Below are 22,806 nucleotides of genomic sequence, written 5' to 3' on the forward strand. Positions count from 1 at the left end.
TATCTTTCTAAGTCCCCACAGACTACAGTGGCACTTACTAAGCAATTCCCACGGGCCAGACACAGTTCTAGGTACTCTGAGTGTATTAATCAATTCAGCCTTTGTATCACACCTTTTTAGCAACATCATCTTGGCTTACAAAGTGAAAAGAGCTAGGGGCCCAGACATTAAACTGCATGAGGCACTCTTATAATCGGAGTAGTCGGTGTGGCTTCAGTGACCATCCTTCCGTGTTTCAGTCTTCACATTAAAGAGGGAGAGCGTGGGGATATATACTCATTAAATTAACTTCCAACTCTAAAAGTGTGATTATTATTTATAGAAAGGGCATGACTGTGCTACCATCCCCCACACAGAAACAAACACAAGAAACAAAAGAGTGGGCGAGGATATCTAATTTAACCAAAACAAATCAATATTGAAGGAGGTTTCTTCTATGAAATACCCAAATATTATAAAACTATAATTATTAGAAAAATAAGGGTCTGCCTCAAAACTGCAGTAATTACTAAGGCAATATAAAGCTGAGGAGTTTGGATGGTACCCAAGTGTTGAAACCACAGTTTTAGGATCCATCTTTAAATTGTTCTAGGACCAGCAGAAAGTGGATCCCTTTGCATCCGTCTCAGTTTCTCCCTGTGTTCAATGGTCCCTACCAGTCAGCCTGCTTATGTCCAAAGCCTAGGACAATGTTTTCACGCAAGCAAAGACGAAGAGCCCCGTCTCAGGTGGATTTAGATACCCCTCTCACCGATTTAAAAACCAAGATGTTAAAAAACAGCTGTGTGTTCTGATGGAAGGTGTGGTCTCAGTGATGAAATTGACAGGACCACATCCAACCAGCAAAGGGCCAGGTTGAAAAGATTCTTCTTTGCCAGGGGCGGTGTCATGTGCCTTTGTTTATAGCACCCCGGGTCTCGGAACTGTCTTCTTGAGAAATGTCAACTTGTTGCTATACAGAACAAACTGAGAGGGGGGCTCAGAAGTTGAGGGGGGCTGGAAAGCTGGGGGTGGGGTGGCAGCTGAGGGGGGTGGAAGCTGAGGGGACTCAGAAGCTTCTATGATGGAAGCTAAACCCTGTCCCCGCAAATCTTCGGGCCACCACAGGCTTCCATGCTTTACATTCCAGTGCTTTCTCTCTCGCTCTTTGAGCCCCTCCCCCTCTCCCCGGCTCACATGCTGGGGCCATTCTTTGCTCCACAGGCCAGCTTCCAACAGAGAATGTTTCACCTCACCCCGGAAGAGCTTGGGCTGCCTCTAGGAGCTGAGGTCTCTTGGACCATCTCTCTGCAGAGAGACGTCCAGCCCAGGGGCAGCAGATGAGAGGAAGAATCGCGCTCTGTCAAGAACTCCAGCCTTCTTAGCCTCCTGGTGCTCCCTATCAGTAAAAGGCCGGTGGGGTGGACTGGCAGGAGAGAGAAGGTGCCGGGACACGCAGCCTGAGTTAGCAAGGCTGCTCGGCCCTTGTCTTGTTGGCTTGGGCAGTCCCCGCAACCCTGGGTAGAGCAAACACGGAGTCTGTCTCAGAGTCTGTGGCAAGGATTAAAGGAGATGTTCGGAATGAAGATGTTTGCCAGCGTGCCTGAGACAGGAAATGGAGCTCTAGCTTACTGTAACTGTTAATAGGGGTTAACAGTCTTGGCTGGACTGGTTCTCTCTGGAAGCTGATACCCATGAGTGCTGGAGAGCCATCTTGCTACTGAGGAGTTGGGAACAGGCTGGGGTGAGGCTATGAAGAACAAATTTCTTCGCCAGATAAGGTAATACTACATTGTTGGCCTGTGCTTACTCTTGTATTGCTTTGGATTTCTTTTCAAGGGAGTTCGGCAGACAGAGATAGAGCAGGACACCTATATCTTTTTCTGACCTCCCTATGTACATCCCCAAGTGTGCATATATCACCCCCCCACAAGAGATTATTTTCAAATAAAAAGCTAAAAACTGATTAGAGCCCTTGCCTGCTATGTGCGTACATTTTATGTTCTGAGGGCCCATTTAGAAATGGAAATGCTTCCTGCGCAGAATACGGTGACTTCTCCTTCCCCAATATAACCAATGACACAGAACAATCTAATGACCAAGTGCTAGCCTCAATTTTCACAAACAGAAATAAATGAAGGATACTTAACGATGCGAGCGCACGCGCGCGCGCATGCACGCGCGCGCGCACACACACACACACACACACACACACACACACACACACACACCTCTGTTAACAGAGAGTTAATCGTGGGGTGAAATTCTCATGACTTTAAAAGGCAAATCAACATCTGAGACGCCGAAGGTTCGAGACTCAACAGGATCAGCGGACACCGCACTAAATGCCCCACAGGCCTTCAGAGAATTCCGAGCACCCTCAGCATGTGACAACCGCTGGAAGCAGTCTTTCCGCGAGATGGTGGCTGGCCCAGCCACATGTCCCTTTTCACACCAACCCCAGCCTCCCTGCCTCAGATCTTTGCCTTCTCACCTTGGCCCTTATCTGGTGGGTGGGTAAGAGGTTGGTTTCATCAAAAATAACAGCTAGAAGTGTAGTGGTTTTCTTTTCTTTTAGGTGGCAAAAACGGTGGCCCCAAAGAGGGGAACCCCATAGGCAGGAAGTAACCCACAGAGATGCTCTGTCCAGCAACACTGTGGAGTTGATGAAGAGAGAAGAGGGAGAACTCAGTGTGGCAATCCAGTTCAGTCCTGCCTGAGATGAGGCTCGGACGTCTGAAACGGATCTGGGGATGTCATGAGAAACAACAGAGTCGATACCAGAGACATGGCTACCCAAGCTGGGGCTTCTTCAGTCCCTGGATACCATTCCCAGACTCCCACCCCTAGCAACAGATCCGTCCTGTGGTGAAGAATGCCGCTCCTAGCAACACACTCCTAGTGTCCAGCACCCAATCATGCCTTGTTAAGGGGTGACCCATTAAAGGAGCTGAGTAGGGTGAAGGAGAGGGATGCTCAGGTTGCTGGAGGTGGGATCTTCTGAGGCCCTAACAGATACAGGCCTTGGCCGGCTCCGGGATGGATAGTCTCTCATAACCTGTCTCCAGAGCTGGCTGATGGGAAGAAGTGGGCAGAACAGAGAAGGAAGCAGAAGCAGCCTTGGTCTTGAGTGGCCCAGAACTTGGGTGAAGTGATTCTTCTCCCATCCCTCTTTCCCTCTGTTCTCCTTCCTTAAGCCAGAGAGGGACAAGGCTGAGCATCACCTCAGAGGCAGCAGAGACTCCGATTCTAATCCTGTGGGTAGTGATTTGCAATGCACTCCCCTTTCATCTGAACCGTCATCAATCCGAACACCAGCCTCCAATTCAGTCCTTCAGCCTGAAACCACCAACGGAACCCAAGAATCCTCCTCTTCACTGCCTCCTCCGCCTCCCCTTCCTTCTCTCTCCCTCAGATCCTTTCAAATTTGCTTATGCCTCCTCTGGAGGCGTCTGACTGTGGCCCTGCAGTTTTAACTTTTGCTTTTTCAGCAAAATGCAAGCTTCTCTGTTTGCCATTACCATTTTAGATGAGAAGCTGAGCGCTGAAGTCAGCACATTTGTGTGTTGATCTAAAATACCACGGGATCGACAGCTTGATTGTAAAACAAAGTGGTTCGCCGACGTAATTTTTGGTTGTTGTTGATGCCTTAACTTTCCTGTTGGGTTTTATGGCTGCCCAATGAAACAACATGCTGTGGCAAAAAAGGACAGGGATTTGAAGAGCAACAGACTTAGGCTAGAATCCCAGCTTTGCTGTTCTACTCTGTGGTCGTGTTGGTTAGGTCACACGCTTTCTGAATTCTGCTGATAAAGGGGAATAAAAGAAAGAAGCAGATAGTAGAATTCTTTTTTTTTGGGGGGGGGGGCGGGGGGTTGAGACAGGGTTTCTCTGTGCAGCTTTGCGCCTTTCCTGGAACTCGCTTTGGAGACCAGGCTGGCCTCGAACTCACAGAGATCCGCCTGCCTCTGCCTCCCGAGTGCTGGGATTAAAGGCATGCGCCACCACTGCCCAGCAGATAGTAGAATTCTATGAGTTGGTCTAGGTGTAGTCCTTAGCACAGGGGGCTGAGTGCTCAGTAGACATCAGCCCTCCCACTGTGTTATCCACACACAATGCCTGTTCAAAGCAGGCACCAAAGAGATGTACTCTCTTAACACGCCAACTTTCAAATAGCATATATAAGAATGGATTTTTACCCAAAACCATGTTATGTTATGACTTTGCCTTAGGTCCTAGTTTGGTTGTCTAGCATTGGTCTGAACACCATAACCAAGAGCAACTTGAGGAAGGAAGAGTTTATGTCATCTTTGTAGCTCAGAGTCCGTCCTGAAGGGAATTCAGAGCAGGAGCTCAAAGCAACCTTGAGGTGGGAAATGCAGCAGAGGCCACGGAGAAAGGCCACTTAGTGGCTTGCTATCTATGGCTCTCAGCCTGCTTTCTTATACAACCGGGACCACCTGCCTAGGGGATGGCACTGCCCACAGTGGGCTGGGCCTTCCCACATCAACAATTAAGAAAATGCCTCCATAGACTTGCTATAAGCCGATCTGATGGAGGCATTTTCCTAGCTGAGGTTCCCTCTTACCCGATGACCCCAGCTTGCGTCAGGCTGACAAAACACTGCCCAGCACATCTGCTTTCTGAGAGGTCTCATTTCACATAGATCTAGAGATGTGTTCATGTCCTAACTCCTGGAACCTACGATTATTGCTCTGTGTGGTGCATGCACATGTGCATGTGCACAGACACACACATACACACACACACACACACACACACACACACACACACACACACACACACCTTAGATATGAAATAGTGGGGTTAAGTCACAGATTATGAGATATTTTTTCTGTACTGTCTAGAGCAGGAGTTGGAGACTTGCACCATGGACTCCATACACAGAGGAGATGCGTACACACAGTCTAATAGACAGAGAATGAGGCAGAGGTGGAAGTAATGACAGCCTGAAACTGGAAGAGGCAAGGACGATGCTGCCCTGAAAGTTCTAGAAGGAGTGTGCTCCTGCTGACATCTTGATTTCATATGTTCTTCCAGAACTGTGGGAAAGAAGATTCCATTGTCATAAGCGCCCCATGAATGGTGCTTCATTACAGTAGCTTAAGGATACTGGTTAACTGTACTACCCTGAGCAGAAGACTGGTTCTTCCTCTCATTCTTATCGCAATGCTTCTACAAGAGACCCAGCCTGTGAGGAGCCTGCAGTCCCGAGATGACTGCACACAACCCACTCAGCCTATCAGATCCGTTTCCCCACAGAACTGCAATAGGACCTGGCCTCCTCACTGTGGCCAACACCGGGGCTGACTAACTAGAACGAAGGAGGCCATAGAGAGTGTGTCTCCTATTCTCTCTGAGGCCAGGGATTCCTTTTCTTTCTATAAGTTGGGGCAGAGGTGGAAATGCAGATTCCCCCCAGTTACGGGGCATGTCGACTGGAGCAGGAACCTCTGGGTTCTGTAGTAAATCATTTTACTACGCTTCTGTCTTGCATGTGGGCTTCGAGAGGGAAGCCAGCCAGGAGGAACACGTGGGATCAGAGCTGTTGCTATGGTGAGAACAGAAAGCACAAGACACAGGAGCAGGGAGCCTGGCAGACTTGGCCTTTCTCCCTCTAAAGTTGACAAAGCAAGCCAGAATCTGGGCCAGTCAGATAACCTGGTCCTGAAGCCCACAGAGACCTCATAGATCTGCAAAACCATCTACAGCGCGTGAGAGAGGAGACTGAAGCCAAAGAGAGCCGTCGGCTCGGGCGGCTATAGGGGCTTGAGACAAGACTTTGTAGAAAAAAAAATGTAGTCATAGAGCTTTCCCTCCTTAGAGCCCTGCATGCGGCTCCCCCAGTCTCTGCCCAGCCACGAGCTGAGTTCTGGGCTGTGCTTACCTCCAGCAGTTGCCAGGCCAGAGAGCTGGAGGAATTGGAAGCTTACCATTGCTATGTTGCCTGCATAGGGAGCGCCCAGGTCTGGGTCCTCTCTGTTAGTAGCAGGCAGATTATTGTGGTTATTGCAAGAGCTACCTCGAGCTGCTCTGTTGTGCCTCACTTATTCCTCTTGAAATGTTAGGGGGATGAACCGAGCAGTTTCCAGTCTTTGCTTCCTATTGGAACACCCCGGGGGTGGGGACAAAGCCATATCCATACCCGTCTGATTGAAAACTCCACAGGTGGGAGGCAGGCATCGCCATTTTCAATGCCTCCCCAGCTCTCAGCCTATTTCCTGTCCAGCCAAGTTCAAGACCCAGTGGGCTGTGTAACATCACTGTAGAACATTATCCTCTGCGCCTAACAGCTGCCATTTTCATCAGAGCAGCTGTGGATGCTTGTAGGAGACCCTCAAGAAGCAGCCTGTTGACTGTGAACACTCCTTCAGGAAGGAGGGATTGGGGGGATCATTGGAGTCTTGTCTTAGATGCTGTCCACTCTCTCCCACACGTCCAGACATTTGTATGTAATTCTACCATAACTGCATGTGGTCTTGGGGGTCCTGGGAGGTACTAGAACATACAGGCTATGGTTGGTTCAGTAAAGGAGGACTCCATCTATGCAGTGATAGAGAAGTTATCATCCATGTTGGCGTGAGATATTTTGTGGTGGTGTGGCAGCTTCTGGGGGGGGGGGGGTCACTCATGATCCTGCAACTCTTCATCTTTGCCCTGTAAGCAAATCCAAGAAATTCATTGGTTCTCCCAGCCCATGGTGGTCTATAAGGAGGAGGTAAACACTTGTCTGCATGTCCCTAGAGAAAGTTTCTAAAACGTATGTATGTAAGCTTCTTCCAGAAGAAATGTCTTTGTCCACATATGCCCGTGAATCTGGTGCTGTTTGTCTCTGTTCTCTGATTGTTAGGATCCGTAGTAAAATCCTTCCCTCAAGTTCCACACTCAGCCCATTTTCATTTATTTATTTATTCTTTAAGATCCCCTGAAGAGGTGTACCACTCCTGGAGATACTGCAACACCAGGCCGATGCCCAGAGTGATCGAAGCACACTCCCACTTTAATACCAGATATCAAACTGACGTGATCACACTCAGCTTTCCAGTCCTTTTACCACCGTTTGCTAAATGACATAATAGTGAGATCTATTCAGGTTTGAAAACCTGTTGGGCTCTCCCATGCTTTTAAGGTAGGGGGGGGGGGTCAGTGGGGTAGTAGAACTACATGGGCCTTGCTTCAGTTCATTGTCTCTCAGAACTTACTCTGAGTGGCCCCCTGCAGTTCTGAACAGTAAATGGAATGTAACCTAGTCACCCAGCAGCGACTGAGTGCCCTGACTGAGGATGGGAACCTTTAAACTGGAGGCCAAGAGGAGGTCAAGAGAAGATCAGGTGGTACTAAACCCAGCAAGAGCAGCAGCAGCAGCCATGATTTGAGAACGCGGCACCTCAGTAATCTGGCCAGCGCTCCCTAAGTATCATTTTGGATTTTTGTAATGATCCTGCTACATAAACATCATCCCCATCATTGTCCTGCTAAGGAAATGAAAGCCAAGAGAGGTTAGGTAACAGGCTAAGGTTGCAACGCTAAACTGATATGCCATTCAGAGCGGCGACTGTAGGAGCCTCTGTTTCCAATTTAGACTTGGGGACAATTTTTAATGAGTACTAATTTCAGAGAGATGGGAGTGAGACAGGCAGAGAGAGCAAGGAAAGGGTTAATATTATGGGACAAATCAGGTAGAGGAGCTGCTGTGAATGGCACCCACAAATCATGCTGCATGAAGAGACTCTAAACCAGCACCTAGGTATGTCCTGAGCTCACTCCACACAGAAAGCACCACATTGGAACAGATGGCTTCATTTTGAAGGACTTGTTCTGTAATCAGCCCCTGCTCCCTCAAAATAGTCCCCCAAATAAGCCCATTGTGTGTCTGTGTGGTTCCATGGCTCAGCAGCACTGTTCTCTGGCCAGCAAATGAGCAGTTTGATTCTAAGCAGAGTTCTCATCTACTGATCGACATCAGTAGAACAAAATGTACAGGGAGGAAAAGGGGGTGGTCAGGGGAACTAGACAAAGCTCTTCCCTACAATGCCTGTCTCCAGACTCAAAGTGAATCAAGATGTTGTCAAGTCTCTCTCTCTCTCTCTCTCTCTCTCTCTCTCTCTCTCTCTCTCTCTCTCTCTCTCTCTCCCACCCCAAATAAGACTTGGAGAAGACTCTATCGACCAGCTGCCTCCGAAATCTAAGTTATTTGAGAACCCCACTGAGCAAACATCATTTGCTCATGAAGCCCGATATAGATCCAGGGGAGGCAACACTGGCCTGAAGCAGCGGCATTTGGGGAAAAAAAAGAAGAAATGGATTTTCCTAATGAGGCTTCCCCAAGCCACCATTTCATGCTGTAGTTGAAAGAAAGACACCGTCAAAGGATCTTGAAGAATCTCGGTGTAAAGAGGGGGTTAGACGCCAGCTATTTCATAACAAGGCTGTAGAAATGTCTGTTAGATTTAAAGAGTGGAAACTACCCCCCCCTCGCCACCATGCACAGAAGAATTACACAGATGACCAACAGATCCGTGGAGGCACACAGCATATGCAGAATCACACACACAGACTGAACGGCTGCATGTCGGATGACGGTTAGGACGAATTAATTTCACAGCCTACTTCTCCTGTGGAAGATGACCTCCTTTATGCAAATGAAGGGTAAGAAAAAAATACTCTGTCATCGCAATTAAATAATACAGTATTAAGTCACTGCACAGCCTTGAATGAGCTATTATGTCAGCATGGTCTGTCTGTGGTTCATGTCTTTCCTGGAGGGGAATCCACAGTCTCTCGTGAAGGCTGTAGTGACAAAATACGAGATTTACAGGCTGAAAGAGGCATGGGATGTATTCGGATATCACTTTTTCTAATATGCTTTAAGACATAGCATAAAGATGACACTAGGTAGATTAGCCGGTATGCCTTAAAACCCAAGCTTTAAAATGGGGCTAGGAATATGTCAGCAAGACAGAAAGCCCATATGCTTGTTTTTTCTCTTCCTAAAAGCTTATCAAGTTAGAGGAGAACATTCTTAACAGGTTTACACACACACACACACACACACACACACACACACACACACACACGCTCACATCTTTCCTTACAACTGGAAATCCCGTCTGTTGTACTCAGCACCGAAAAACGTAGTAAAGCATCATTCTACCTTTCTGCTGATCGAACACAGGTGAGGTGCTGAAATCCATGGTAGCCTGTCTCATCGTTTACCATTAGAACGGCAAAAAACACCCAGGGCTCTGGCGAGGAGAAAACACCGTCTCATGCGCTGCAGCCAACACGTCAGTCAGCTTCAGCATGGCTGGCTGAGACTCCTGTTGGAGAATTAAGTGTGCATTAGATCTGCAGGTTGCCTTCAAGGCCAACGTTGAAAAGAGATAAAAAAAGACCCTTCTTCTAAAAACCGTGGAGAGGAAGAGTTACTCCCAGAGCTCCATTCATCATCTATACTCATGTGTGAGTATTACACACCCCTCCCCCCCAAACAGATAGAACAGTCCAAATCCTAGAATAAAACCGTCCTCGTGGGGGTGCCTACCTTGGATCTGGGCCAGGAAGACGCTGCAGGTCTCCGAGCCTCCGCGGCTGGAAGGTTGCTTTTAAACCAATGGAAACCTCAATGAGTGAGTGAGGATTCTCGGGGCCAGACGGAGCATGTGCGGAGCCGCCGGCGCAGACTGCGTTCGGGCTGTTTGTTCTTGGCGCAGTGAGAACTGCATTTGGGTCACGTGAGCAGAGAGGGGGCCCTCTCAATGGAATGGGACGTAAATATTGTAGCGGGAGGCTGCAGGCCACGTGCCCTGCTGAGCAATTATGCGCTGGCGCTGCTTTTCTCCAGGCTCCCTGCAGTGGTCTCCTCCTGACACAGGAGACTTGTGGGAGGGGAGTGGTGTTTGCGAGGTTGTAGGTCAAGGCTCAAGATTCTGTGCCGCCAACTAAAAACAGTCTGCAGTCACCAGGGTGGGTGTTACTGCACTATGCACGAAACCGGACGGGTCACCAAATGGACACCTTTGAGAAGCAGCTGAGAAAATGGCAAATTCATCCGCGAGTCTCAAGAACCCGAGGTGGGGAAGTCTTGCTCTCTTTTGCATTCGATGGCTCTCTTTACTGCCATGTGAAAGCATCTCTACAGCTCATTTGTTTGTGTTTTTATAAAATGAGTACATTTCACGTGTGTTTGGGGCTTTGTATCTGTGTGTGTGTGCACATGGGTGTGGGTACATGTGCATGTGTGCATATGTGCGTGTATAGACCAGAGGTTAATCTCAGGGATCTCTCTTTGGGGACACCTTTGTTTTTCCAGATACAGTCTCTCCCTGAAACCCGTGCCTTGTCCACATGACTAGGCTGGCAGGCAGCAAGCCCCAGGATTCTCCTATCTGTCCCCCCCACCCCCCGCAGTGATGGGATTGTGACATCACCTGGCATTTTATGTGTCACTGATAATGACAAACCTTTTTTTTTTCTTTTTAACTAACAAATATTTGAATTTGGAAATAAATGCAGGAAATAAATCATTTTTCTCTGAGGGTGGCTATATTAATCATTGTGTGTGTGTGTGTGTGTGTGTGTGTGTGTTACTGGGGACTGAACCCAGGCTTCATATACTAAATAAGTGCTCTAGCACTGAACTGCATTCTTAGCCCTTACAATTGTTTTGACACAGAGTGATCTAACCTATTATCTGTGTTCTTCTGTAGGCAGGACCCCTTTCTTATCTTTTGCCTCATATTTTCTGGGTGCCTATTATTTATTTTCCATAAAATAAAACTTGAAGGGCCTCCCGTCCCAGTGACAATGTCATCACTCATCTATGAATGATATCACAATCACTTAATAAAATCAGTACGTCGTAGTACTATTACTCAGTAGTACTATTAAGTACTCAACAATGTCATTAATCACTCTCCTTTCCCATATGGGCTCCTTCCTTCAAAATACTCCTCATCATTTGATTTAAAAATACAAGCAGAGGCTGGAGAGAGAGCTCAGTGGGGTCAAGTTCTTGCTCTAGCATTTTAGAGTTTGGATCCCCAGCATCTATATAAATGGTGGGTGGACGTGGCAGTCTGGCTGTAATCTCAGTGCTGGGAAGGTAGAGTCAGGATTTGGGGAGCAAGCTGGGTGGCTGGACTATCAGAGAGCTCTGATTTCAAGTGAGAGACTATGCCTCAACGTATAAAGGGGCGTGCAAGCAAGGAAGACACCCCATTTCAACTCTGGCTCCCACATCTATGTGCAAACATGTTCACCCACACATACATGTGACCCCCCCCACAAACACATACACACACACATGCAGAGAAATACAATTAAAAATTTAAAATACATCCAGACATATGCTTAATACCCAGTACTCAAATATATTTCATATTTCTTAAGTTTCCCAGCACCAATCTCTTATATTAATGATGTGGCACAACCTTGGGGATTCTGTTTATTATTTTTCTCGTTACTGTGGCAAAATTCTTGAAAAAGGCAACTTAAGAAGGGAAGGTTTATCTGGCTCATAGTTTGAGAGTACAGTCCACCAAGGCAGGGAAGTCATGCTGGCCAGGGTTTGAGGCAATGTGCCACATTGCATCTGCAGGAAGCAGAGAACGATTCTTTATTCAATCTGTTATCCCAGACCATCGGATGGTGCCACTCACAATTAATTGGTGGGTCTTCGTACCTTAATTAACCCAATGTAGAAACTCCCTTACAGACATGGCCAGCTGTTTGCATCCTAGGTGTCTAAGGCTCTAGATCCCATCAAGCTGACAATCAAATAAATCAGTACGTGAAGGAAAACTGCTAATTATAGTAGCAGATACCCAAGGAGGGGCAGCTTAAGTCCACTGAACCGGCAGGCATTGCTACCACTCAGCCCCTAGGAAGAGAACCATGAAGGGTTTAGATGCCCCTCCCTCGCATCGACTTGGCCATGCATTCCTTCACCACTACAGCAAGAGTGCTGAGCTCCAGTCATTGCTAGAGGCACTGAGCACACACACGTGAGCAAGACAGGAAAGGTGCATCTTCCAATGAGCTCCACGTGTGGGTGCAACTTCTGCTCTTGGCCATGCTGGAGCCACAAGGATTGGGTTTGCCTCCTGCCTTGAACCACTAGGATGATGCAGCAGCATTGCTGAATGAAACACGTTGACAGATGAGCTAGGTGTTGCAGGGCGGTGATCCCGGGAGAAGATCATCAGCTGACATCAGCCTGCTGACTCTCCAGCCCATGGCCTGGAGAGATCCAGACCATTGTATGGCGTGGCTGGTGGGCTCAGTGGTCTGTGGTGCATGAAAAGATGCCCATGTTCTGCCCCTGAGAGCCCATGAGCATGACCTTGTTGAGAAGGAGCCTTAGCATCTATAATGAAGTCAAGGGGCTCGATCTGAAAGCAACCTCAGTGGTTGGTATTGTTCAAAGGGACACTCTGAGGGAAGAGGAGGAAGACATTAGGAACCCACTGTCTCCTGAACCTATGGAAGGGGTCAGGCTCTGCCAGCACCGTGACTTCAAATGTTTGGTTTCTAGACTGTGAAATAGTAAGTTTTTTGTTGTTGTTGGAAGCCATTATGCTTGTGATAATTGTCTTATAGCAGCTTCAAAAAATTAACACCGAGAAGGACTCTCAAAATAAAATCTCCCCAAATGAATACATTTGTGTGTGAGCATTTATCGTTACACAAACCAAAGTGTTAGGTACAGATATTTTCATGTTTTAAGGCGGCTGCTGTGGGCTCATTCTGAAGAAAGGCAGGCAGGTAGGTTGGGAGGGACATGGCTTGAGTCTGTTCCATAGGTGTGGCCTGGGCAGACTGCACAACTTTTTGGAGCCCTGCATTATAATCGGTTGCATGGGAACCCCACTCACTAATATCCCATGAGAATTCATGGTGATTATTATTCTTTCACCTTTCTAGGTTTCAAAAATGTTGGATATTTAAAAATTTGTATTTTACGATGCATTTTGAGTGAGGGCATAATGTCCCACTGCAACCCACAAAAATATTTCTGTGAGTCTGCAAGTTCTCCGGCATTCCTGGCACACTAGCCCCTCCCCTGGCAAGCAGATACTCACAGCCCATTGGCTACTTTTCCTGTCACTGTAACAAAGTATCTGGCAGTTGGCAACTTAAGGGTGGAAGGATTTATTTCGGCTCACCGTTTCAGGCCATCATGGTGAGGAAAGATAGAGAGAGTCAGGCATGCTGCTTGGGAGCTCCTGGTGTAGGGAGTGTGAGATAGTAGCTTATTCCACTGTGGCAGATCAGGGAGCAGAGAGAACAGGACCGGAAACACGACCAGGCTATAAGCCTTCATGGCCGCTCCTGAATGACCCACCCCTTCCAGCCAGCCAGGACACATGACCCCCTGTGATATCTACCACCTAGGGTTCAACCCTATAAAGATGTGGTTCACACTTCAGACTCAAACCATGGCAGCCACCCACGGCCTGTGGTGGTGCGCACCAACTCTTGTCCATACACGGGAGAGGAAAAGAGGACGCATGGTCTGTGTGGCCATGCAAGTCCCGCTCTTTTCTTCATCTCCGGTTCATTCCTCAGCACCCTTCCACTCTGTGCCCAGCACCTGGCCATGCTGGTCTCCTTCCTGTTTCCGGAATGCCATACCCTTTCCTGTACTGAACATACTTGGTTATCCTGTGCCTTACCTGGTCTCCAGCTCAGAGGTCACCGCTTCCAACAGACTTCCCTGAGCATAACCACCCAGCCTAGAAGAGTCCTCTACTTCTGCACCAGCCACTTCCTTCCTCAGAACGCTGCTTTGTGAATTTAGAATGGAAAATGCTGCCAGGAAGACAGAGCTTTTGCCCACACTGTGATTGATACCTGTCTGGTTCAGGGTGGCTCAGACCATCCAGGGTGAAGGACCAGGTTTACAAATTCCCAAACCACTGGGGAACAACATGTTCTTAAAATGTGATTGAATAACGTGTATCCATTGTTCACTCAAAGTGTGTTTGGGTGCTATTATAGTGTGTGGTCATATACAGTATTCTCTAGCCACATATGGCTGTTTAAGTTAAAATTAAATTTAAAAACTCAGTTCTTCAACCTCAATAACAACTGTGATTCGACAGTGTCCTAGTTAAGACCAATTGCTCCGTGAGAGGTAGGGAAGTGTTAGGAGGCAAACCCCGGCGGTGGGGGATAGAGCCAGTGGACAACCAAGCAACTCGGTGCTTCATGGGAGGAACAACCCAGGTTCTAAAGGACACAGAGTTAGTTTATTTTGCTTTGTACTGTTTTTTAAGCATACCTTCATCATAACATATATTTTGTAATGACGCTTTAATTTGTGTAATTATGGACTTTGATCATAGTCACATCTGTTTCTCTCTTGACCTCCTTCCCTCCCTTGATGCCTTTCCTCTTTCCAGAGATAGTGTCCTTCTCCTTTCCTGTCACATACACGTGAGTGCACACACACACACATTCACACATGCACATACACATAAAAACACACATGTTCACACCTGTACATACACACACATACACTTGTGCGTGCACATGTACACCATACACATGCATGGACACACATATGCACATATGCATACATACACACAAGCACACACACACATAGATACACACATACGCAAACATATACATGCACATTCACACCTGTGCATACAAATACATGCACATGTGAACACACATGTATACACACATATGCATACACACATACATTTACACACGCACACACATAGTGCACAAGCACACACACACGCACACACACACCACACACAAACATTCACACATGCACATATGCATACATACACACATAGACTCACATACGTGCACATACACATACGTCCTGTAGATGAGAGGAGGAGATATGTTGTTTGTCTTTCTGAGTCTGGTTTATTTCATTGAGCCGAACATCTTTGGTAAGGGATGGATGTTAGTGCATGATGCCGTCAAAGAAACCAGAGAGAAAGGACCACATGCTGAGATCCCCTCTATAAAGCACTCTTGGCAAAAACCATGCAGACAGAGACTTCATGAGTGCTTTCCAGAAAGCGGGATGAGCTACAGGGGCGTGAGGGCTTGTGGAAATAGTCAATAGTCGTCTTGACGGTGGCGAGGGGCACACACCTCATATTCACAAGCTCACAGGACCTGGCACTTCAAAGGGTGAATGTACAAACATCACACTTTAAAGACCTGAGGAAATAAACAACATAATCTGTAACTTATCTCACAATGTCAACCCAAGTTTCAAAGCAAGTTTGTTAAAAGTAGAAATGATTGAAATGATCAGGCTTTAAAAAATGAACACATGATCACTTTACTCAGATGCTTATGTTTTATAGTTGGCAAACTAACTTTAAAACAGTAGCTATTGTCCTGTCTATGGCTTTTCACACCAGCTTGACCTTGCTCGAGTCTACGGCCCTCCACCCTGAACGTGCCCAGTCTCCTCTGACCTTGTTCAAGTTGATTTTATCCACGGTGAGATAAACCTGTCGTTTGAGATTTAGGGTGTGCTGCGATGTTGTATCGCTGTAACTGTGTCTAAATAGCATCCTTGTCTTAGGGCCAGCCTCCGAGGATAAGCAAATGGTACTCTGCCGGTAATTTCATCACTAAGGAGATGGACACAGGAGGATCAGGAGTTTAAGACTGTTCTTAGCTGTCTAGTGAATTCAAGATCAGTCTGGGATACTTGAGACTCTAAAAATAAAAAACAAAAACCCAAATGGCACTTCTCCACCAGAGGGTAAACTCCACACAGGCCTTTGCATCTCTGTCTACCCCATGTCTCTGTAGCACACACAGAGAGGGAACCGGGGGAGATTCAGTGAGTGACAGAATGTCTCTGAAGGGCTTTCCACACCTAAGCTGAGGTCTCGTTCATTGATGAAGTGACATGAAAACCCATTAACTACCGGCCACTGGAAAAACCCACAGACAGGACTTTCTGACGTCATCCTTGCAATCTCACAATGTGAACAAGAGGATGAGAATTGAGGGGTTAGGACGTGCTGGTGTGTGTGAACTGTAGTCTGACCATGTGGCCACCACAGGCCAACTGACACAGGTTTTCAGAGGTCCTATGCTTTACCCCGATGAAACCAGAGTGCAAGCAATGCTCTCACGTAGAGGACGTATGAGCTGTGTCGAATGAGTCTATATAGTGCCTAAGTGTGAGAGCCATGCAACTGAGGGCAGAAGTCTCTGATGAAGTCAGCTGTTTCCTGATCCAATTACTTTAGCTATAAATGAGTCACAAAATAGTATAAATAGTATGAAATAGTCATTCCATTGGGGCTGTTACAATGTACATGAAGTGCTACCACAAAAGTGGAGTTTGCATTGGTCTTAAAGAAATCTTGTGACTATCTATTCAATTAAAAAAAGAAAAGAAAAGAAAAGAAAAAGCCTGTGCATTTGTTACTGGTTTTGGAAGGATATGGCAATTATCTACCCATCTGTCCTTGTTTATGAAAAGCAGACTCAAATGAACTCATTAGGTAGGTTAATGATTTACAACACTACCAAGAAAGATCCATCTCTTCTAATAGACGAAGCTACAACTTCAATGAACACATGAAGTTCTCTTCTGGAAACTTTTCTAAGTCTATAACTTCTGAGAATGAATGAAAAGACGTTGAAGCTATTGATGCAGACATTTCAGAGTGATATCTCTTGTTCCTTCTTTAATAAGTACACACAACTTTAGAAGGCATGGGTTACAATAAGAATGCATTACATTCTATGGTAACAGGCAAATATTGTTTTTTTTGCTAAACTTTTAAATTTTATGTAAACAAAAGCTAATAGCTACCTGGCACTTTGGTAAACATTTGGTTAATACTTGGGTCAACATGTCTTTATTTAAAACTTATCATTGAGGTTTATGAAGCATAATTTTAATTATATTTCTAATGAATGTTGAGTGTGTTCGTCAGCTCTCTGACGCTGACAAAATGCCTGATGTAGACACCAGTGAAGAGGAAAGGTCTATGCTGTCTTATAGTTTCAGAGGTTTCGATCCATGGTCAGTTGGTGCCTTGGTTTGGGGGCCGAGGGTGATGCAGGAAAAAGTGTGAGAGAATGCTGCTCATCTCATGGACCCCAGGAAACAAAGAGAAAGGGAAAAGCTGAATCCCAGTGATGTGACTTCTAACCAGCAGGGCTCACATCCTAAGGATCCCATTACCTTCCAGCAGGACACAAGCTGGTGACTAACTCTTCCATGTATGACCTCCCCACCCCATACATTTTTTTTTGGATAGCCTACCATACCTGGATGAAATATGGAAACAAGGTTATGATAGTTGGATGTAACTAGGTTCACACTGGCTGGTGGACTTTTCCTGTTACCATAGTATCGGTTTTCAATTTTTTTCATTCTCTGAAGTTTCATTAGATTCCCATGGAAGCCTTAGGGATTTGCATCCATTTATGTCTGGATTGTTGGCACTTCCTCAGCAAGCCAATAGATTTGAGGGGAACACAGGAAGCAAATGTGAGAAAAACAAACAAACCCAACCCAAAGCACATTTGGAGACCTATGTGGACGGTGAATTTGCTGAACACCCCCGCCCCCCAAAGTGTTTGTAAGAAGTTTAACTTGGACACACATCCTCTACTTCTACGTTTAGCTTGGTATTGACTGGTCAAGTTCAAATGAAGTCTTGTGGTGTGAATTAAGTTAGCATTGTGTAGACGGATGGTTCCAGCAACATCACTCTCCGACTCTGTCCCTTCTTGGCAGTGTTAGGGTTCTGGAGAAGTCCCACAAAAGACTACCTGACACGATGCAATCAGCAAGAGCACTTACTATCTCGAGAAAGTACCAGCATGCTGGGGCCATGAATATAACACAAAGGCAAGAATGGTGATCCCAAGAGATGCTTGCAGGTTCTTTTATACACATCGAAAGGAATTCTAAAAGCAATGAGATCATTCTACCTAGGACTGGCTTGCCCAAGTGGCAATCACATTAGTACATTTCTAATTGGTTAGGGCTAGCAGGGGTGGGCTAAGGCTGTAGCCTTTCCATTCTTGGGCAAGTATAGACAAGTCCCAGGCCTTGTCCTTATTTGGTTATTGCCTTGAGGTACCTGGGGTCGGGGGAGGGAGGTTAGCCCAAGCCTAGTATGTGCCATTCTCCCCTCTGTTACTGTCAGGGGCGTTGGTGATTGATTGCCCTTTGTTTGTGGACTGAGGCCTTGTTTTTAACTGAGTCATTAGGGGCCTGTCATGATATTCGCCTGATCCTCTCAGCAGCTCTGAAATATCCAGAACAATATTTTGTCCTCCAGTTAATTTTTTGAGAGGAAGCCCTTGAAAGGAATGCAATTGAATTTCGCTCTCCAAAGTTTCTTGTGGAGTTAGGGAAGTGAATTTGGGGCCTGCTAAGGGTCATGGACGAGAAGCTCCTGGGACTCCGATGATTGATGTAGTTGCTAAGGGGACAAAGTCTTACTCTGTGGACTTAGACTCTGCCCTGTAGAGTTGCTGGGTCTTGTGGTTACAGACTGGGTGTGTGTGTGTGTGTGTGTGTGTGTGTGTGTGTGTGTCTCTACTTAGGGTCTGAAATATATGGTTGGGCATTGTGTGTTTTAAACGCACTTCCTTTTCAATAATTCTTTTCAAGAAACAGTAGACGTGGTTGAGCCTCCAAACTGGAGGCTGCGGGATGTGCGAACATTTGCCAGAACCCAGTTGTTAGCTCGACTACATCTGTATTCTTGGTTGTCAACTTGACTACATCTGGAATTAACTAAAGCCCAAATGACCGGGCACACCTGTGTGGGATTTTTTTCTTAATTAAATGCTTTCAAGTGGGAAGACCTACTTCCAAACTAGATTTTTGAAGTGGGAAGATCCACCTTTAACCTGGGTCACACCTTCTGCTGGTAGTCTTTATAAAGGGCACGGATGAAGGAAGCTTGCTCTCTTCTTGTCTGCTTGCTCTCGCCCTACTGGCAAGACCATCCCTTCACAGGCATCGGAGCCTACTTCTTCAGGATTCCAGCATGTACTGAAGAGCAGCTGAGACATCCAGCCTCACGGACTGAACAACCACTGGGTTTTTGTACCTCCTGTTGATAGACAGCCATTGTTGGACTAACTGGACCACAGCCTGTAAGTCATTCTCATGAAACCCCTTTCTATATATCTCCATAGATATACAGACTCGTTCTGTAAATTCTGTTCTTCTGGAGAAGCCTGGCTAACACACCCTGTCTAGAACCGGTCAGTGATTTGCTCTTTCACGTCTCCTAGGAACACCGAGCACAGCCGCAGTTCTTTGGGGTTCATTGCTCCGTTGGCTTTGAGCCCCTCCACCGGAAGCATCAGACTCCCAAGCTGTGCGGTCTCAGGATAGACCCACTTCTCCTTGGCGTAAACATATGTTCGCACCATTCAGCCTCAGAGACATACCCAAACAAAGCTGGACCATTTCTTCAAAAGTTCACACCGGAGCAGGCATGCCAGGATCTGCAAGTGGTGGGACTGAATACCCACACTTGCTGCTAAATTGGTCTGGGCCCTTCACACATCTGCCTACACAGTTGTAACTGGTACATTAATTGGAAGACACCAGCTGCTCTAGCAAGTAGGGAGGTAATGCTTTCTGAGTGTCTGTACTGACTGCAGGGTTTACTTTCCCGATCATAAAGGACCTTAAGTCTTGTCAGGTCCAAAGGAAACTCCCTTTTCCCCAAATTCTGGCACTTAGACAGAAGCCAGCATTCCTCAGGAGCTTGGGAAACTGGTTCCTCTCTACCAAAGGAGCCGTTTTCCCTATCACTGGCAGGACGGACAGAAGGCTACGTGTGGTGCCTATTAGCACACCAAGGCACATGCTGGCCTCCAGGCTCCCTCAGGACCACACCTGTTACATGTTTCAGAGTCCATGTTGGCACCCTGGCTCTTCTCACCTCCTCCTCTGCTCTAAACTTCTTTGGCTCGCAGACTTCCCTCTCCACAGCTGCTCATTCTCCTTATAACCCTGCTACGCTCCCATTTTTTGTCTTCCTGTCTTGACTTCTTCATTTCCCCCTCTCTCCCTCTTTCACTGTCTCCCTCCTCCCCATCTCTCAGCTCTTCTGCATTCTGCCTCTCTCAACATCGCCCCCCCTCACCACCACCAACACACACTTCTTGGCTTGGCTCCTGCTTCTCTCATGACCAGGTCCAGTCTGCTGGCCATGTTCAGTCTTCTACTTTCTCTCTCCACTCTGGACCCTTCTAGATGCCCCTGGCTGTTCCTTCTCTCATCTCTACAATTAAAACCTTACCCTTAAGCGTCTCATGGAGTTGTCATGTTGTCAGTTTCCACAAGCCTCACTATCCAAGGTCCGTGACCTCCGATAGTCTTCCTTGTTCCTCTGCATTTTCCTCTTATTGCCCTTAGACTTTCTTCAGTGCCTTCTGCTAGAGATAAACGTGTGTCTTTTCTTCTTCAGGACCCTGTGCCATTATTTGTGTGCCTCATTCTACTCAAAAGCTTTCCCCCAGAGGGGCTGATGTGCCCCACTGTTGAGAATCTGGGTTCTGAATTATCTGGGTCCTATTTTCAGTGTTGGGACTTAACATTGTGTGACCTCTGTCTTACTTTCCTCATCTGTATAATCAGAATAATATTAGAGTCTTTTCATGAGGTTAATTGGGGGGGGGGTATTATTTCTAATGGGAGGAGTCTTTAAAGAAAGAGAGGCACAGAGGCAGGCAACTTTGATCTCAACAGGTTGAAACTGCTTTATTGACAGCCTTAGTGGGGTTGAGAACATGTATCTACACACACACACACACACACACACACATTTAAGTAGCTACCAGGAAGTTGCAGCTGTTGTTTTGTGGCTTGCTGGAAGCCAGGGTGGGGGTGGAGGGTTGCTTTCAATACCTGGGCATCTTGCTCTTGCAGGTAGAGTGGAATGGTCAGGCTGGGGCCAAGCAACTCTTTATGACTAGGAGCTATTGCTCTGGACAGCCTGACTCAATTCCTCATGACACGAGGCTATTACCCAACAGGGTCTCCTGTGTAGATCAAACTGGCCTCGACCTGTTATCTTTCTGCCTCCACCTCCTGAGTGCTGGGACAACAGTCAAGCACCACCATGTCCAGGGCACAAGGTTCTTGAGTGAAGTAAATTGACTTAAGCATGTCAAGTTCTCAGAGAAATGCTTTCTACAGTAATTTTTACATGTATTTACTACTGTGACTTCCACTATTATTCTATTACTTTTCTACCTTCATCCTGATTCTTTCTTAAGAAACTTCCCTCTAGCTTAAGCATGTGTTCACATCTTTCAGCCTTAAAAACATCAAAATAAAAACCAGAACATTTCTTTAAATTGATATATCTCTCCTTTCTCAATAGAGTCTCGGAAAAGCAAGCAAAAACGATGTGTTCTTTCGTCTTCCAGAAACACCCAGACTCCTCTTGATTCACCGCAGCCTGACCTTGGTTCCATGGCTGCTGGAAGGAGGCTCTGCTGTCGACACCGATAGGCAACCAATCTGATGGGTCTATTTCAGAGTTAGGTGTTTAATTGCGATAGGTGGGCTATGAAAACCAGGCAGACCCAAATCGTATTTTTTTCTACAAAGCCTAAGGCTTTCACTGTGTGTGTCTTCAGTGGTTTGGGGACAGCGTAGCCCAAGCAGCGTAGTGTGATGGGAATGAACTCAGCTTCATGAACTCCACCTCAAATCTTTGAGCCTCTGTACTGCTCTGCGAATGGTAGATGCTCAATTAAGACGAGTTTCTTTGCTCAGAAACTCACTGGACTTACGAAACCACAGAAGTTATCCTGGTTCGGTCCAATGCCGGGAGAGCCCGAACAGGCTAGGTATCTAAACCTTTAACCAACGTGTCTTTCTGCAGAAGAAGTCTGGGAAGGATTTCTCTCTGCAGAAAGACAAAGGCAGGGATGTAAAGGGCTCATGAAATGATGCTGGACCCAGACCTGACCCTTTAGTTAGGAAAGTGGGCTTCTGAAGAAACCAGAAGCCGTAGCTGTCTTGAAACTAGTCTTGTGTTTCTCAGTATTATCTATTTATCTCTTCTCTTCTCTTCTCTTCTCTTCTCTTCTCTTCTCTTCTCTTCTCTTCTCTTCTCTTCTCTTCTCTTCTCTTCTCTTCTTTCTCTCTCTCTCTCTCTCTCTCTCTCTCTCTCTCTCTCTCTCTCTCTCTCTCTCTCTCTCTCTCTCTCTCTCTGCCCCAGGCTGCCTTCTCCTCTCAGGAGACTCTTAACTGCTGAATACTTCTTGTCATATGAAAAAGTTCCCAAGATTCACAGAATTCTAAGCTACATGAAGAAAGAGGCGTCTGAAGTACCTTGATTTTACAAGCAGATCCAGAGGGGAGTGGAGAGTTAAAGCAATAATCATCGAAGGAAAACGATTTCATCTTTAGGGTGAAAAACAAGGTTATTGTTTAGCTGGTTGAAGAGATACTCCCCCTGTATCAAAATTTAATAATGTCGGGGGACTCAGTTTCCTTCACGCGGTGACAAAGAGGGTACTTCACAGGTGGCCGTGCCAGAATACAGTTTCAGAGTGCCGAGAGAACTCTTTTTCTGTTTATTTTCCACCATCTCTTTTTTAAAGAGAGTTGTTCAAAACTATTTCCTTCTCCCTGGAAACACAGCGAACAGATGTCCATTGAGTTCACAGCACAGAAAGTCGGTTACGCCACAGTGCAGATTGTTTGGTTTACCTTATGCAGCGTAGCTGGTTTGATTGACGGCCCAAGGTGGCAGCCCCAGGCTTTGGGCTTCTTGGTGAAATGGTGACTAATTGTTTCTTTAGCGTACT

General features: G+C 46.5%; 1 protein-coding gene and 1 long non-coding RNA gene across 3 annotated transcripts in view; one reads left to right on the forward strand and one right to left on the reverse strand.

Moving 5' to 3' along the window:
- Positions 1-9,845, reverse strand: part of Ankrd55 (ankyrin repeat domain 55) — a 95,118-nt gene extending 85,273 nt beyond the window's left edge. For both annotated transcript variants that reach the window (XM_076551893.1, XM_042261561.2), the window contains exons 1-2: positions 9,545-9,845; positions 9,155-9,320 (exon numbers count right to left, since the gene is read on the reverse strand). In XM_076551893.1, the coding sequence (XP_076408008.1) occupies positions 9,155-9,209 (55 nt within the window). In that variant the 5' untranslated portion in view covers positions 9,210-9,320; positions 9,545-9,845. The remainder of the gene's footprint in view (positions 1-9,154; positions 9,321-9,544) is intronic.
- An 8,885-nt stretch (positions 9,846-18,730) lies between these two features.
- LOC121822758 (uncharacterized) lies at positions 18,731-22,199 on the forward strand. Its single transcript, XR_006063971.2, has 2 exons — positions 18,731-19,122; positions 21,415-22,199. It is a non-coding gene; the product is annotated as an uncharacterized LOC121822758 (long non-coding RNA).
- Positions 22,200-22,806: the final 607 nt, after the last annotated feature.

Source organism: Peromyscus maniculatus, chromosome 15 (assembly GCF_049852395.1).
Source record: "Peromyscus maniculatus bairdii isolate BWxNUB_F1_BW_parent chromosome 15, HU_Pman_BW_mat_3.1, whole genome shotgun sequence".
NCBI classification, from domain to species: Eukaryota; Metazoa; Chordata; class Mammalia; order Rodentia; family Cricetidae; genus Peromyscus; species Peromyscus maniculatus.